The 17672-nt window shown below is 53.7% G+C and overlaps 1 protein-coding gene and 1 long non-coding RNA gene across 7 annotated transcripts; one reads left to right on the forward strand and one right to left on the reverse strand.

The window, feature by feature from the left end:
• Positions 1-962: 962 nt before the first annotated feature.
• On the reverse strand, positions 963-16715 carry LOC118355036 (uncharacterized). Of its 3 annotated transcripts, XR_007411333.1 has the most exons (5): positions 16556-16715; positions 15460-15492; positions 8432-12617; positions 6765-6845; positions 963-6458 (listed from the first exon to the last, which is right to left on the reverse strand). It is a non-coding gene; the product is annotated as an uncharacterized LOC118355036 (long non-coding RNA). The 3 variants fall into 3 exon arrangements; XR_007411332.1 differs by having other exon boundaries at positions 8432-15492; XR_007411331.1 differs by lacking the exons at positions 8432-12617; positions 15460-15492; positions 16556-16715 and having other exon boundaries at positions 6765-7335.
• On the forward strand, positions 5865-7997 carry LOC112640686 (uncharacterized). Of its 4 annotated transcripts, none has more exons than XM_025417297.3 (3): positions 5874-6446; positions 6716-6864; positions 7165-7997. In XM_025417297.3, exons 2-3 carry the CDS (start codon positions 6726-6728, stop codon positions 7995-7997), a joined length of 972 nt encoding a protein of 323 aa, XP_025273082.1. In that variant the 5' UTR covers positions 5874-6446; positions 6716-6725. The 4 variants fall into 4 exon arrangements, with proteins under 4 accessions (XP_048967554.1, XP_025273082.1, XP_048967553.1 ...); XM_025417296.3 differs by having other exon boundaries at positions 5875-6446; positions 6649-6864; XM_049111597.1 differs by having other exon boundaries at positions 5865-6857; positions 7170-7997.
• Positions 16716-17672: the final 957 nt, after the last annotated feature.

Raw genomic sequence — 17672 nt, forward strand, 5'->3', positions numbered from 1 at the left:
GTTTTCTATGCATCTTTCAAAAAGATCTGCTGACTAAAGATTACATATTTTGTTGCCATGTTGTTTTTCGTGTATTTTAGTCAATTTTTTTTCATGGTAGAAAAACAATGGTTGGGGATCCCTGGGTGGCTCAGCAGTTTAGCCCCTGCCTTCAGCTCAGGGCATGACCCTGGAGTCTGGGGATCGAGTCCCGCATGGGGCTCCCTGCATGGAGCCTGCTTCTCCCTCTGCCTGTGTCTCTGCCTCTCTCTCTCTCTTTCTATGTCTATCATGAATAAATAAATAAATAAATAAATAAATAAATAAATAAATAAATAAATCTTTAAAAAGAAAAGAAAAGAAAAACAATTGTTTCCCTGAGGGCACATGGCTTTTTGTGTTTTGCAATTACTAAGAAGCACCAAAAGACTCTTGTATACACTTACTACATTTAATGAAATTTTGTTAAATACTGGGGTAAGTATGGTTAATAAGTTTAAGCATCAATGAAATAATTGAAGAAGTTTATATTCATTGTGGGAGTGCCTGATTGCTTTTTTAGGATTTTATTTATTTATTCATAAGAGACAGAGAGAGAGAGAGAGAGAGAGGCAGAGACACAGGCAGAAGGAGAAGCAGGCTCCATACAGGGAGCCCAACGTGGGACTTGATCCCAGGGTCTCCAGGATCAGGCCCTGGGCTGAAGGCAGGCACTAAACCGCTGAGCCACCCAGGTGCCCCTGGATTCCTAATTTTTAACTATCTTACTAATTGGCAAGCTTTTACTATCAATAGCTAATATCACAAGGCAAAAACTGTTAGGGCAATAACCTTCATTAACAATAATAACTGTTAACCATATTTTAGAATTATCTTGAAAATGCTGGCTTTTTTTGGTCAACATCTTTTTAGATCCAGTGAGACTGTCATTGCTTTTGCCAGCTACTAAAGGCCCTTATTCAGGAGGAGAAAGATCATTCCAGATTTTTTTTTTTTTTTTTTTTTTTTTTACTGTTTCTCATGTTTGCATTATTAATAGGATCTCCAATCCAGTTTTCTTTGCAAGAATCTTTCAAAGCCATTTGTTCATTTTGTGAAGACTATTTAGACACATAGCAAGCACCCAAAAAGATTTGGGGGAACTGAGAAAAATCTGACAGATGATACAGTCATGATTTCCTCCTTACAAAGCCTTAAGATCTTATGGCTCTCAAAGGATTGAGACCTGCAATCTATGGGGCAGGGAGTAGGAAGCAGTCCTATGGCCTCAATGGTTTGAGATGAGAAGAGAGAAGATTCTCTTCCTGAGTTTGGGAGTACCAAGTTTTTAATTCTCAGAAACTTCTCAGCCAAGAAGTATTTTCCTGGATGCCATATTCTCTCTCGGGAGGAATAAAAGCAGTCCATGGGACTTAATTCTTCACCTTCCCCCAGAGTGATATATAAAGATGAACAATTGAGATGCAAGCCCAGGCCTGCTGGAAATTCTGCTGGGAGAATCCAGCCAGTTTCTTTCCCTGATACATAGGGTGGTCTGCTCCAAGCTGGCCCGGTGAAGAAGTGAAGTGGGCCTGGGGACAGAACCAGGACAGGAACTACAGATGGGTTGGCAAATCTGCAATCACACAAAAAGGCACAGCCCTTTGGCAATCCTTGGGCATCAGTCAGGATCGCTTTTGGCTTCTCTTAAAAGAAATCCACACTGGCTCACCCAAATGGGGCTTCAATTTTTGCCATGTAACAAGAAGTCAGGAAGTAGGTAGTACAGGGATGTTGTCAGGAGAACCCTAAGCCTAGATCCTTCTAGCTTCCAGCTCCGCTATCGTAGCATAGGGCTCTTCCAACCAGGGTTGCAGGATGGCCCCCTTCACTCCCAAGCATCTCCTGCTCACTCCAGGCAGGAAGAAGGGGAGGGTGAGGCCAGTCTTCTCCATGGGGCCTTTGCCTTTCAATAAGGGATGGACAGCCTTCCCAGAGATGTTTTCCTCTGCTTTATTGTCCAGCCCTCTGGCCGTTTGCCAGCAAGCCTGAGAGGCCAGATACTGCAACTGAGCGTGTTACTGCTCCCAAATAAAACTGGCGTTCGGTGAGCAAAGATTAAGGGGTGAGCGGGTGCTGCATACACTAGGAGCGTCTGGGCACTGTCATCAGTCAGCCACCCAGTTTCATGTTGAATAGACTGATTCTTGCTTTCTCACTGTCCCCCTCTCAAAAACCTTTCATCGTGCCTGGGACAATGTGTTATGTACAAATATCATGGAGAAGCACCACGCTGAGTGGAGCGGCAGGTCCCTGCGGAGCCCCTTTGGCCTGCCCCCTCTTGAGGTGTTCCAACGGGGCGCCGGCAGTCAGGCCTCCAGGCACAGGCTTCACTTTCCTATGGGTATCCTCTGAGTCCTGACCTGTCTTACGGCCACCTGAGCTACCCGAAGAGAACAGCCACCTGAAGAGACCGGCTACCTGAAGAGAACGGCCACCTGAGGAGACCAGCTACCTGAAGAGAACGGGCCACCTGAGGAGAACGGCCACCTAAGGAGACCAGCTACCTGAAGAGAATGGCCCCCTGAAGAGAACGGCCACCTGAGGAGACCAGCTACCTGAGGAGACCGCCTACCTGAAGAGAACAGCCACCTGAGGAGAATGGCCACCTGAGGAGACCAGCTACCTGAGGAGAACGGCCACCTGAGAAGAACGGCCACCTGAGGAGACCAGCTACCTGAGGAGACCGCCTACCTGAAGAGAACAGCCACCTGAGGAGAATGGCCACCTGAGAACACCAGCTACCTGAAGAGAATGGCCATCTGAGGAGACCAGCTACCTGAAGAGAACAGCCACCTGAAGAGACCGGCTACCTGAAGAGAAACGGCCACCTGAGGAGACCAGCTACCTGAAGAGAATGGCCACCATAGGAGAACGGCCACCTGAGGAGAACGGCCACCTGAAGAGAACGGCCACATGAGGAGACCAGCTACCGGAGGAGACTGGCTACCTGAAGAGAACAGCTACATGAGGAGAACAGCCACCTGAGGAGACCAGTTACCCGAAGAGAACGGCCATCTGAGGAGACCAGCTACCTGAAGAGAACGGCCACCTGAAGAGACTGGCTACCTGAGGAGACCAGCTACCTGAAGAGAATGGCCACCCGAGGCGACCAGCTACCTGAAGAGAACAGCCACCTGAAGAGACCGGCCACCTGAAGAAAATGGCCACCTGAGGAGACGGCCACCTACGGAGAACAGCCACCTGAGGAGAATGGCCACCTGAGGAGAACGGTCACCTGAGGAGAACAGCCACCTGAAGAGACCGGCTATCTGAAGAGACCGGCTACCTGAAGTGAACAGCCACCTGAGGAGAATGGCCACCTGAGGAGAATGGCCACCTGAGGAGACCAGCTACCTGAAGAGAATGGCCACCTGCAGAGAATGGCCACCTGAGGAGAACAGCCACCTGAGGAGACCGGCTACCTGAAGTGAACAGCCACCTGAAGAGAATGGCCACCTGAGGAGAACGGCCACCTGAGGAGACCAGCTACCTGAAGAGAATGGCCACCTGCGGAGAATGGCCACCTGAGGAGAATAGCCACCTGAGGAGACCGGCTACCTGAAGAGAACAGCTACCTGAGGAGACCAGCTACCTGAAGTGAACGGCCACCTGAGGAGAACGGCTACCTGAGGAGACCGGCTACCTGAGGAGAACAGCCACCTGAGGAGAACGGCTACCTGAGGAGACCGGCTGCCTGAGGAGAACGGCCGCCTGAGGAGAACGGCCACCTGAGGAGATCGGCTGCCTGAGGAGAACGGCCGCCTGAGGAGAACGGCCACCTGAGGAGATCGGCTGCCTGAGGAGAACGGCCACCTGAGGAGACCAGCTACCTGAAGAGAATGGCCACCTGCGGAGAATGGCCACCTGAGGAGACCGGCTACCTGAAGAGAATGGCCACCTGAGGAGAACGGCCACCTGAGGAGACCAGCTACCTGAAGAGAATAGCCACCTGCGGAGAATGGCCACCTGAGGAGACCAGCTACCTGAGGAGACCGGCTACCTGATGAGAACAGCTACCTGAGGAGACCAGCTACCTGAAGTGAACGGCCACCTGAGGAGAATGGCTACCTGAGGAGACCGGCTACCTGAGGAGAACAGCCACCTGAGGAGAACGGCTACCTGAGGAGACCGGCTGCCTGAGGAGAACGGCCGCCTGAGGAGAACGGCCACCTGAGGAGAACGGCAACCTGAGGAAAACGGCCATCTGAGGAGACCAGCTACCTGAAGAGAATGGCCCTCTGAGGAGAGCGGCTCCCATTCATAGGTAACCAGAGCCGGGTGTGAGCTGAGGCTGCACAAAGGCCGAGGCTTCCTGGCGAACCCAGCGCCCAGCCGGTGGCTCAGCGTGACTCCAGTGGGCGGGTGGCCCGGCAGCCCCGGAGGGCGCGGGATTCAGGCAAGTGGAGGCCTTCCCAGGTGGGCTGGGCTGGGGGCTGGCGGCGGGCAGGCCCGGGGCTGGCGGCTGAGTCTGTGTGAGGCCGTGATCTCTACAGCTCCTGGTGGATTTGCCACTCCCACTCCAAGCCTCTTCCAAGGGTGAATCCACAGGGTCTGGGGATTTTGTTCAAACTGAACTGCAGTGATCTTAAGTTTGTTTAAACCCTGCCTTAAGAATCTTTGTGCCACCTCATGGAAGTAGCCTATCGCAGAGGACCCTGAGCAAGGCAACCACACCTGTGTGGATGAACAGGTGGTCGGATGGGTAGTTTTTGGAGTTTGCCCCCTCATTTTCTAATAAATATATACACACTGCAGAACATTTAGAAGTATCATTCTCCTGCTCTTCATTCCCACCGCAATCCCAATTGTATTTAGGGTAGCAGTGTGCCCAGGCGAAAGATGACATTTCTCAATATTTCTTGCAATTAGCAGTGCCAATGGGCTCTACATGGACCCTAGATGGGCTTTCAGGAAGACCCCGAAGGAGGCGGGGCAGGGGCAGGCAGAGAAGGCACACAGGCCCTTTTGTTCTGTTCTCTTCCTCCTTTTCTGCCTGGAATGGAGCTGTGATGGCCGGAACCCCAGCAGCCATCCTGGGCAGTTAGAATCAAGCCTCTGTGCTGAAGGCAGGGACTCAGAAAACCAGGGAACCGGCACCGCTGACGACTTTGCCCAACTGTCAACAGCCCTGTAATGCTTGGCCCGGACATCTTTTATGAGAGAATGAGCTCCTCGTTCGCTTAAGTCGCTGTGCTCAGGTCTCTGTCAACAACAACTAAAAGGAATTCGTAGCTGATCCAGTCCCCGACATGGAGTGAGCAGCCAGTAAAAGTTCAGGGCGGCACATTTCTCTGGAAGGAGCCCTGGGTGGTGAGAAGTGTGGGCAGAAGAATCCTGGTCCTGTTTTGTCACCAACTCCCCGAGTGGCCTGGCTCCTGCTCTCTCTGGGCCTCAATCTGTTTTGTCTGAGATGTGAGGCTCAGGCTGTGCTCTTCAGAGCTTCCTCGGGCTCTGGGCCCTCCGATCTACGGACCGACAGACCTGCTGCTCTCGGGCCTCACACCTTGCTGATTCGGCCGCGGTAGGCGGGGCCTTTAGCCTCGTGGAGCCCCTGGCAGCTCCGCCGCCTAACTTCTCAGGCCCGCCGGAAACGTTTAGTGAGTAAACGGGGAAGGTGGGGACCAGGCCACCTGTCTGGGCAGCCTCGCAGACAACAGCAAGGACAAAAGCCTGCGCAGCGCCATCCCAAGAGTGGGTTATGACCGTAACTCCAATGCCCCCAGGGTGGGCGGACCTGGCCTCCGCCCGCCGCTCACGGAGCTTGGGGTCCGGGTACGCACCAGGACCGACCTGTACTCAGGACGGCGCTGCCACCTTCCTCCCCAACCAGCTTCCAGGCTGCTTCCTTAGATGGCCGCGGTCCCTGGGCAAGGGGACAGAGGGAGAACCAAAGCAGTCCCCGCCACCTGTGAGGAAGAAATAGAATCAGTCCCTCCCTGAATGAAGTTCCAGAAACGGCATCCTCCATCTCCCGACTGACCTCCTTCCCGGGACGCCGGGGACTCCTGCCATCGTCTGCCTTCAGGAGACGTGCCGTGGCCATCCAAGGAGCTCCTGGGCTCCCACGGCCCGGAGCTCCACCTGTGCCGCTGTCTCCCTCTCCCGACAGGAAGTTCAGTTGCCCTGGCACTCCATCTCCATGGCAACCCTTGCTTTGGAGACACTGAACGGAAACTGCTGGTGTGGGGAGGCCAGCGGCAGAATACTGATTTGCCCGGTGTCTGTGACCACAACTGCATCTCAATACTTTTCCAGATACCCAAGGAGCTAAAAATACATCGGGTTCGGTCTAGGGCCCTCCAGCCAGGCCAAGCACGTCAAAACGCATCTGCGCGGACTCTGGCCGGCTGCTGTTAGCTCTCTTAAGCAATCTGGGCTCAAGGGCCACGGGAACGGGGCACTGAATGCAAAACCGCAGAGTGCAGGTCAGGAGGGGCCTGCAGGAGAGAAGGGAGAGACGTGAGGGGGGTCTCCTGAGAGGAAGCCGAGGGGTTCGGGGCGGGGGGCAGCCGGCGGGGAGCACGCGTTCCCTGCTGTGCACCAGTGAACCTGCCGGTCAACTCGCCACCCGGGATTTGTCTACTTGCTCGTTTGACAAACACGTATTAAGCCTCTACTGTGTTCCAGATTTTGTGCCGGGCACTGGGATCACAGGTGTGAGCAAGAGAGTGCACATGTTCCCCCCTCTCACCAGAGTTCACAGGATGTTGGAAACGGGATTATATCTGAAAATGCAAACGTACCACGCGTATTCCTGGATGTCTTCTCTGCTGTGCAGTGAGCTTCCCTGTTCCAAGCTTATCCTACTCGTAACCTTGCAGTGTCTGCGGCACAAAGTGGGTGGTGAGCTAACATGGGGTTGGCCACGATGGGCTGGAGCTGGGTGGCCTTGCTCTGCAAACCTGCTTCCCCGTGGGCCCCCAGGGGCTCAGCCAGCCCCACCAAGTGCGCGCTCGGGCTGCGAGGTGCTGTACTCGGGGTGCAGTGACAGCTCCACTGACACCTGTTGAGGCAGCTCAGCATAAAGTGAGGGGGTGCATCACTTCCTGGTCTCCCGGCAGCACCTGCAGACAGTACCCGCCCCCCACCTCCCACTTTTCATAATCGCTGCACGTGTCCTTCAATTAATCCTGCATTTCCCAGAGCAGGAAGCTGCGCAGTTGGAGCAAACACTGGGAGCCGGGGCCACACAGCCGGGCCCCCCAACCCTGGCCTCATCCCTGAGGCAACGAGCCCCCAGCCAGAGAGGCGGGGCCACGCTGCAGGTGCTGTGCAGACACTGGAGTAGCCACGAAGGAGGTGCTGCCTGCCGGGCTGCTGGCTGCTGCCCTGACCCTGCCTGCCTTCCCGAGCCTCGGGCCCAGATCCCGTGGCCGGCTGGTTCACTTGGGGGGGAAGGGGCTGCACTCCTGGAAGCGCCCCACATCCTGCGGCCCGTCGGGCTGGGTGAGAATGAGGACTGCTCCACACGACCCGCTTCTCCCTTTTGGCAAAGCAGCTGCAGATCTGCCCGATGGGGGCACCCTCTGAGGGAGGCTGGCGCGCTTCTGGTGCCCTCCTGCGCCTGGGGCACAACAAAGCCTGACCCCCTCCGCCGCCCAGATGATGTCCTCCTTCGCCCGAGGCAGCAGCCCGTCTCTAGTGCTCCCCTTCCCCTCGGGCCTGGAGAAAGGAGCCTGTGGCTACCTGGAGACTGGTCTGTACCTGACCACGGCCCCTACTGGTTGGTGTTGCCCTGCAGGGCCTTGGGGTGGAGCAGGCCCTCTGCAGACCTAAAACCCTGTCCGAACCCTTTGGGGGGCACCGGGACGGTCCTCTCTGCCGGGTGCCAGTCTCATTCAGGGCTTCTCCTGAGATGCCTCTTACCACCCCTACCCTCTGCCTCAGGCTGTCCTCAGAGGCCCTCTGAAGGCCCCTTCAACGGGTCACCTGGGGGGGGTCAGCGCTTGAGCTTCTGCCTTTGGCTCAGGCCATGACCTAAGGGGTCCTGGGATCGAGTCCTGCATCGGGCTCCCTGCAGGGAGCCTGCTTCTCCCTCTGCCTGGGTCTCTGCCTCTCTCACGAATAAATTAATAAACAAAATCTTAAAAAAAAATAAAAGGCCCCTTCAACAAAGGGAACCCCAGCAGGTCTTTTTCGCGGCTCTGTGGAGGAGGAAACGGTGGAGAAAATTAGCAGATCGGGGAAGGGATGCAGTTCCATGAAACAGTCTTTGGCCTGGGTTGAGGAAAGAGCCCTGCCACGGGATCGGAAAACCTGGGTCCTGGTCCCAGTCTTCTTAGCAACCAACTGGTCACCTTTGCTGTGGTGAGCCCCCCTGAATCTGCATACCTGCCCCCCCCCCCCAACAAGGTTTCCAGGAAGACTCGTCCAAATCATGGGTATTCAAATGCTTTGAACAATGACTTACAAACGTGTGGATTTATTCCACACCGACTTTGTGGTTGGCACTGGGCTAGATGATGCAGCAGATACCGAAACGGTGCCCTCCAGCCTGAGGAAGTTCGGGTAATCTGGAGTTGATGTCTCCGGCCCGGGAAGGATGTGACATCCCAGGCTGCTGGCTGTTGTCCTTTAGGAAAGGGCACAAGGAGGCAGGAACAAAGCCGACACATGTGAGACAGGCCAAGAGCACCATCAGTGCTCTTCTGGGTCGTAATGTGCTCGGAGATGGGGAAGGAGTGATGGGGGGCAGGGCCCCAAGGGTCCGGGAGACCTAGTGGAGGAAGCCTATTTCAAGCCAGACGGCACAGATGGACAGTGGAGATACTCAGAGCTGGCTTCCGAGAGCTGGCTGGGTGGGGAAGAAGGGTGCTGACAGGTAGGGGACACTTAGCAGCAGAGGTCTGGAGGCCCAGCGATGGATGGCAGGACGGAAGACAACCCACCCAGTAGGGAGAGAAGATTGCAAACACAGGCTGGGCTTCGGGCTCCAATTCCAGGGGCCTCTTAGCAGCTGTTTGCCCCAGATATGCTTAAGTAGCCTTGTGAGTCTCAGTGTCTTCGCCTATGAAAACCCGATAACAGCACTTAACGTGAAATGGCCAGCGTGAGGATTATATTAGATCCGAGCCCGAATTTACAACTGACCCAAACAGGTTAACTTCTCTGAGTCTCAGATTTCTTATCTTTAGCTTGTGGATTATACCTCCTCCACAGGGTGGGGTGGGGGTGGGTGGGCTGAAGGAGCTCGGGTATGCAAACCGTTTGGCCCAAGGTAAGTGCCAAGTGAATGGGAGAATGTGCTAGATCCACTCCAGGGAGGTGGGGCATTGGGAAGTTATTTGAGCAGAGAGGAAGGGTTTGAGCTGAGCCATCAGCCCTCTTCCCTGGAACCGAGGGAGAGCTTGTCTGAGTGTTCCACGCAAGGGAGAGCCGAGCAGAGAGCAAACCGCCCCCCCCCCCCCCGCCCCCGCCGTGCCCCTGCCAGGTTTGAGCCACTAGAGTTAAGCAGGTCAGCCACAGCTCTGTGGGGCAGGCTTTCGGCCCCTGAACTCAAATGAGCAGCTTAACAGCTTTATAGCCAAGACAGGGAAGGAATTCAGAGGGCGCTCTCCTCTGGCAGCCAAGGAACAAGCTGTGAACCTCCTTCCTTTGTAGGAAGGAAAAAAAATCATTTTAGTGGATTTTTGTTTTCTTGCAGGCACATCGTCACAGACAGAACCTGGTCATCCCCCTCCCCACCCTGCCCGCCCCAGGCGGAGCCTCTGAATTCCCCAAGACATCCCTGACAAGGCCTGGTAAGGAAGGCACTCAGGCTGCCAGGGCCACTGGGGCCTGCTCGCTGGGCAGAGTGGCGGGGTACCGGGGTACCGCAGGCTGCACAGGCCTGGGCCGGGGGAGGGGGGAGGAGCTGCCCCCTCCCTCCCTGCCGGGCGCTCCCTAGGCGCTGCTTCCTTGGCCAGTCCTGAGGTCACTGCCTGGAGCTGCCAGACAGCTCCCCATCACAGGCTCCATCTCAGTCCCCCTCATGCGGAAGCCCCCTTGGGCCTGTGGAGTCAGGAGAGGCAGCCTGGATGAGCAAGAACCCTGGACCAAGGACAGAAACACTAGTGTTAGATCTTGTTTTCTTTGCCTACACAACGGGATGGTGCCCTGCTCTGCTCATCCCCTGGGTTTGACGTGCAGACCATTTGGGTTAATGTGCTCATCCTAATACCTTCCAAATAATTGTGAACAACCAAGTCACTTAAATGCTTCCTTCTCTCTTAGGCAAATAATCTCAAACTCTAGTCTTAGAGTCGAATTCAAGTCCTGTCCCTCTCTCTGCTACACACTTTCGTGTTCATGGACTGTGGAGCTTAAAGCCCTCTAAAGAGCCGGCTCCCTGAGCCAAGCTGGTCTAGTATGCAGGGGCGGGGAGTGACCCCACGGCGCCTGATATGGAGGTCCTGCGGGGACTCTGGCCAGGAGCTCCCCCACTTGCTGGCACTCCCCACTCCGCTCTGGGTATGAGCAGCTGCCACCCTGGGTACCTGGCTGTTTCTTGGTCACCTGTTCCTGCCCCTGCTCCCCTGCATGGCACTCATCCACCAGCCCTGACGTCAAAGGCTGGAGAGTTAGCAGAGCCTCCAGGTGAAACCATGCTTCCCAGCAATGCACAGATTTGGCTCCAGAAGCAGCCACCTGTTTCCCACCTGTGGGCTTGGCTGAGCCTCCCAGTCCTCTCCTGGTGGCAGGGCCTCTCCTGGCCCACCGGCTGGGTCTGAGCACACAGCACCGCACAAGCAGATCTTAGTATATGTGCTGCTGAAGCAAGCACAGCACGAGCAGATCTCATTTGCCTCTTGTCCCTCAGGTGCTGAGGTGGGTGCCTGGCTTAGAGCAGGTATGGGTCTAGTCATCGGGCAAGGTTGTGTGAATGAAGGAATGAATGAGTAATCGTGCTAAGATGTCACAAACAGGGCATCCCCTTGGGATTTGGTTTTCCTCAGGACATGAAATCTCTACCAACATTGAAAACTCCTCCTCCCCTGCCTTGGGCCAGCCACACGGGCATATTTCTCCAAGAGGATAATTCCATCTCTTTTCCTGGGAGTTTCCAACCCCAAAATGGCTCAGGCTTGCGCAGTGGTGCCAAATATGGCACACAAATTATTCTGAGCCACTCACAGCCTGTCTTACACAAATAGTGAAGTAGAAGAGGATAATTCTGGTTTTCTCTCTCTTCATGCCTGTCTTCCCTACCGCCATTGATTGAGTGAGTCACTCATTGATTCATTGATTCAAACCGTTAACAGAGCGCAGAGGGCACCAGTAGGTTCAAGTTATGCAAAAGGACCATGTGCGCTGTGCCCTGGAGAGCTTTTGGCCAGGAGGGAGTTTGTACATAAATCAGTAACACAAAGGGCAGGGAGCCTAGTCGACAGAAGGGAGTCCGGGGAAGTTAGTAGGAGGGACCCCTTCTGGGGTTGTAGCTGGGAAGATTTCTGGGTGGAGATGAGGCTGGAGCTGAGTCGTGTGGGCTTGAGCCAGTGAATAAGGGAGGCCTGGTGATGTGAGAGGAAGAGGAGTAGGAGGGAGAGAGGAGCTTTGTCTGGGAACCGTCTGGAAGCCAGTGTTTCATTCGACCTGAGGAAAGAGGGAGTGATGACCCATTCTTCTATGAGTCCTGCTAGACTCATCGTAATGCTAACTGTTAATTAAAGAAAGTGTTAGCTCTCAACAGCTTTAAAGTGCGGCCCCTCCTTTTGACGACTCTATTGGTTTTCTTCACTGGCCACCTGGGAAGAGTGTGGCCTTGGAATCAAGTTGACCTGGGTTCAAGATTTGACTGTCACTATCTATAACTTTGAGTGTCCTTTAGTTTCTGGAATCTTCACGTTTTGTAAACTGGGCACAATAACCTTCACCTTGTAGGGTAGTTGTGTGGATTAAATGAAATGTCATACAGAATAGGTCTAAGGATATCTGGGTGGCTCAGTTAAGTGTCTGCCTTTGGCTCAGGTCATGATCTCAGGGTCCTGGGATCCAGCCCAGCAGGGAGTCTGCTTCTCCCTCTCTCTGCTCATGCTCCCTCTCTCTGTCTCTGTCAAATAAATTTTAAAAAGGAAAAAAAAAAAAAGAAAAGGTCTGGTTCAGAGCTGGTACCACACAGATGCTCAGAAATGTTGCTTTTACCTCAAAAATTTAAGCAAGCAATACCATATGATCTAGCAATTCCACTTCTGGACATATACCCAGAAGTACTGGAAGTAGGATCTCAAAGAAATACCTGTACATCCATTATTCACAATAGTCAAAAGGTGGAAACAACCGAAGTACTCATTAATGGATGAATGGATAAATAAAATGTGATACACACACACACACACACACACACACACACACACAGTGGACATTATGCTAAGCCAATTACCAAAGGACAATTACCGCAGGATTCCACTTATCTGAGGTACGTAGAGTAATCAAATTCATAGAGACAGACGGTAGAATGGTGGTTGTCCGGGGCTGGGAGGAGAAGGAGAATGGGCGATTGTTTCATGGGCACAGAGTTTCAGGTTGGGATGATGGGAAAGTTCTGGAGATAGATGGTGGTGATGGATGGTTCGACAACATGAATGTACTTAAAAAGAGTAAATTTGGTTATGTAGATCCTATTACAAAAAAAAAAAAAAAAGTTGCTTTTGTTCTCTTTCTCCAGCGGCAGAGCCTCTACAAACTTCTCATTTCTTTGTAAGGGAAGTGGACAACACCAAGCGTGCTGTTGCACAGGTCACCATGCCCTGAGCTTGATGCCTAATTATCAGTGGATCCTGCCCAGACTCCCAGAGGGGAGGATTGATTAATCCATATTCTGTCAAGGCCGAGGCCGAAGGGCTTGTATATCAGACACACTGGAAGGAAGCTGGCTGCAGGCTGGAGTCAGGCCGAGGGCGGGGAGGTGGTGAGCATTCATCGAATGTCCACCAGGAGCAGGGAAAGTGCTTGGCAGATGCCAGGCCTACAAATGACAGACAAGCTTCTGCCCTCAAGGAATTCATGTCACCATCTACCCCTCCTGCCAGCTGGCCACCCCCCATGGTGGAGATGGTAAGGATGGTAAAGGGGGAAAGACATGGTTTGCAATTATCTGTCTGGACTCAGGACCGGGGGACTTTGCCAGGGATCCCAGGATACTGGCTCCTCAGGCTAATGCTGCTTACTGACCTCCGACACAAAAGTGCCTCTGTGTCCAAGACCTTAGGGACAGTCAGGGTTGTCTAGTGGGATCTTCACAATGCTGAGGTTGGTAAGAGCCCAGGCCATGGGCAGCAAGGGAAGGGAAACCTATCCAGGTACCCTACTTCCGGCAGCCCCAGCGAGGAGGACCTCCCCATGAGCTGACCAAAGGGATTTGCTTTGGCTACTATCCTCTTGGGACCAAGTGCCCCCCAAATCAGGGGAACTTCATGGGGACCACCTAAATAGTTTAGGGCTCTCATCTTCCCTACATCCCCCACCACCACCCCCAGTTATCTGGCAGATAGGGATCCCACTACAAAGTGTGGTTGGCAGTTCAAACATAAGGTTCCAAGTGAGTGCTTTTTACTCATTCAACAAACATTTCTTGAGCTCCTACTAACTATCAGGTATGTTAATAATTGAGCCTATGCCTTAAGCTGGACAGGAGATCGAGATCTAAGCATAATTTCTAAAAAATTAAAAGCACGAGTCTCCTACAGGTAGAGAATGAAATTTGTGTCAAAGATTTTGTGGAACTCATTAATTCATGAGGGAACCAATAAGATGCTAATGGTAGTTCAAAGAGCCTTGAAGAAACTGCATTTAAAAGGAAGGCACCCCAAGATAAATGTCTTTGTAAGTTAGAGACAAATCTGATAAATGTCTTGCAGTGGGATCCCCTGATGGGCCAGGTGGTCTTGGGCATCACACCTTTATCCAACAGGGAACCCTAGAAGGGTTTCCAGAAATGGAGAGACATAGACTTGTCTTGTAGGAAGCAGCTGTGTTCTGGAACCTTCCAATTCTTTCCCCTCTCCTTACTCCTGTGGTGAATAGGGATGAAGTCTGCGTCAAGGTTGGTAGCTAAAAATATTTCCTAGGCATCAAATTACAGATGCGATGCCCAGATCCAGTGTGAAGAAAGCACTGACAAAGGGGCCAAGGTGGCTTCTGAGGTCAGGACAGAGTTGAGATTCCTTCTGGGATCTGAGAAGGGCTGCAGATGGCTCTTACGGATTGTTGACTTGGTAGCTGATACCCTGGCAGCCTTTGGGGGCCAGGTGAGCACAAAGTAAAAGGAATCTCAGTTTGGGATTAACTCAGCTACTGGCCAAATGAGGCAAGCAAGGGCACAGGCTTGGGCTGCGTTGTTGGGATTTTGTTTTTGTTTTAGATTTATTTATTTGAGAGAGAAAGACAGACAGAGAGAGAGCAAAGGCAGGGGCAGAGGGAAAGAATCTCAAGCAGACTCCCCGTTGAACGCAGAGCCGGAAGGGCCGATCCCACGACCCCAAGATCATGAGCTGAGCTAAAATCAAGAGTTGGACACTCAACTCACTGAGCCACCTGGGCGCCTCAATCCCCATGATCTGGATGGCTTTGGTTTCTCTTGCCCTTTACGTCTGAGAAGCTCAGGGTGCTCTATGGGCATTCTCAAAGATGCTGGTACAGGGACCAAGAGGAACCCCTGAATTTTCAGAAATACCCTCCTCAGTCCCCCAGCCCATCAATGACAGAGAAGAGAAAAAGCTAACCTGTTTTGCTTCTTGCACTGCCTGAAATGCACAGACCAAGGCACTTTAGGCCAAGAGCCTAGATAGTCCAAAGGAAGGCGAGAGGCAGTGTAGGGAAGGAGAGATTTCAGGATGGCTCTGTAAGAAGTGTCTCTCCTGATCATGTGTGCAGAGGAGGTGGGGTCAAGGGGTCTTCCATCAGCTTCCTCACAGCCGATGTGTTTCTAAGTGTCCAGCCTGGGAAGGCAGTGGACTCTAGGGTCCCATTTCCACATGGGATTCTATGATCACCATGCCAGGACTAACCACCCAGGCGAAACGGGAAAACACTAGTCTAATCTCCTTGGAGATAAGACTTGCCCTTGCTTTTTGCCATGAACTGATCACCGACAGGGCCTTCGTGTGAATGCCTTCTGATGAAAGCTGAAGCCCCAGAGCAGCAGAGGAAACTGAGTCAGAGCTCGGGGAATGGACCCACGCCTGCTGGCTCCCAGCTTCGTGGTTAGAGACCACCTGTACAAAATGTCAAATACCGGATTAATGCCCAAGTCCAGTCTGCGAGCCAGCTGTGTTCCAGATATCAGGCACGGGTCTGGTTGCCTCGCTGCCACAGTGGAGGCCTTCTGCTTACTGAGACCTCATCTCTTCCACCTCCCACCAGAGCTGAGCCCCGGCCCCGGGGCCTCGTGGAGGGGCCGTAGAATGGCCTATATTCTTTCTCTCCGATTTAGGTCTCCCCAAAATCCTTTAGTGAACCTACCTGCTTAATTTAGAAAGGTTCCTTAGTGGTCACCTAGGAAGGAAGAGAGAGGGAAAGGAAGGAGGTTAAGCTTTCTGAAGTGTCAGGTACTAGGCTAAGCAGGAGGGACATGGATCTTATTGGAGCCTTGGGAGAATCTGCTAAGGTGGGCAGTATCATCCTCAGCTTTACAGATGTGCAGCTCAGCAAGCAAGTTGCCAGAGACAGCATAGCCAGGGGTAAATGCAAGGCTAGAGCTCTGGCCCCGTTGGTTCCTGTCCACATTCAGTCCCAAGGAGAGCTGGTCTGAATTCTAGAGAAATCCATGAGGGAGCAAAAGCTCCACAGTGAGGTGGATTCCTCAGCCAGGCTAAAAGGAGCCCCCAGGGGCCACCTGGCTCCAGCTATTTTCAGTAGTCTGTGCCGGCCCCACCTCTAACTTCCAGACCTATGGCTCCTCGTATTGGGCGGGGGAGGGGGGGGGCTACAAACTCCCTGGGGGATAAGCTCTGAACCCTGCCTGTAGAACATAACACACGGACAACTCTTTGCAACCCAGGAGTCTTCCTAGGAGCCTCAGTGGGAAAGGGGGGGGGGTGGTGTTTGGAAGGGAGGAGGAAGGCGGGCCCTGCGCTCTGGGGAAGGGCAGGCAGGGTGGGGAGTGGAGAGGCGGGGCCCCCCAGGCCTGGGCAAGAGTCCTGTGGCAGTGCAGCTCCCGGGCTGGTGTGCTGGCACAGGGTGAGGTGCCAGGCAGGCGGGGCCCACAGGCCAGTCCCTCGCCGTCTGGAGCTGGGTTTTGTCCTAACAAGGGAAGCGGTATTCCTGTGACACAGTTCGCAGTCCTAAGCCCCCATTTGGAAAGGGGATTAAGATCTCTCCCCGGAAGCCAGACGAGTCCACCGAGTCCATCCATCGTTACAACAGAACCCAGGGTGGTCTTGGTCGCGGAGCAACTTAGACCTTCCACTTGCCAAGGGTGGGTGGCACCAAGCTCACCCAGCCACCCACCCACCGAGGCGGCCTCGTTAAAAATAATGCTTACGTAAAGGAAACACCCTCAGAAAAGGGATCCGAGTAATCTGGGCGGGCTGGGTAAACGCCTCCTGTTCTGACCTACCTCTGAGACGAAATGATCTATTTCCTCCTCGAACTGCTCCCCCAGTTCTGTTCATTCACGTGCTTGCTCAGCAGACACCCAGACAGTGTTGTGGGCTTGCCCGGCTGTTCTATTTCCAGCCTGTTGAGTTCATTTTAGGTCCCACAGCCGGGAATGGGTCCCTCCCTCGCCCCCTCCTCCCCGCCTCCCCTCCTCCCCTCCTCGCAGTTTCTCACCTGCCCACTTCCCCTCCCACTCCTCCACCCTCCAGCGGCCTCCCTGCCACCCCCACCCCTGCCCGCAGCCCCTGCCCCTGGCTCCTGGTCCTGCAGGACCCCGCTCTCTGCCTCCCCTCCAGGGCCCTGGGAAATGAGGTCCCTCCCTTGGGCTCCTATTCCCAGTAGCCAGCAGGTGTGTGTAGATAAGACTTGGGGGAAAGCAGGGGGTGCAGGGCACCTGGCAGGCTCCTCTCCGACATCTCACTGCCTTGAGAAGGTAGTACAGGGGCATCACTGCTTCTGAGTCACCAAGAGGGAAGTGGCCACGCCAGCGGGTCACCTCATGAGCATTCCCATCCCAGGGCCCTGCGTCAAGCTGGACACTGCCTTCATCCTGTCATCCCACAGTGAATGGCCCTAGCAAGAATTTCTGGAAAAGGCTTCCTAGTGCTTTCTGTTGAGGAAGTCAGGCCTGCCAAGCCCTACTCCCCTCTGGTGTCAGGACTTCCTATAACAGAGAACGAGGGTCTTACTCCATAAGTTAAGAGGAGGTCTAGCAATCCTGTGTCTTGGGAAATAAACTATGTGTGGACACTAATTTATACTAGAGTGTGGATGGCTGGTACAAGATGCTTTTCAATGCATAGATTAGACCATGAAAAGAGGGTGAAGAGTACAGAAGGACCCTGGAAATGTGTGGATGTTTGGGAGGCAGGAAAGGGGTAGCATTTAGTAAGGGTAGAGAAAAACTCAGGAAGAGATGGATGATTCTAGAAACCAGTTTTCTAGTTCTGCCCAGGGAAATTAGCTTGTCACAGTCCAGCACACTTAAGTCCAGAGGGAGAATGGTACCACTGGAGCCTTCTTACACACACCCCTGCCCTCATCATCCCACCCCCCAGGCTCCCCAGGAGCTGGTT

Source organism: Canis lupus, chromosome 6 (assembly GCF_003254725.2).
Source record: "Canis lupus dingo isolate Sandy chromosome 6, ASM325472v2, whole genome shotgun sequence".
NCBI lineage: Eukaryota > Metazoa > Chordata > Mammalia > Carnivora > Canidae > Canis > Canis lupus.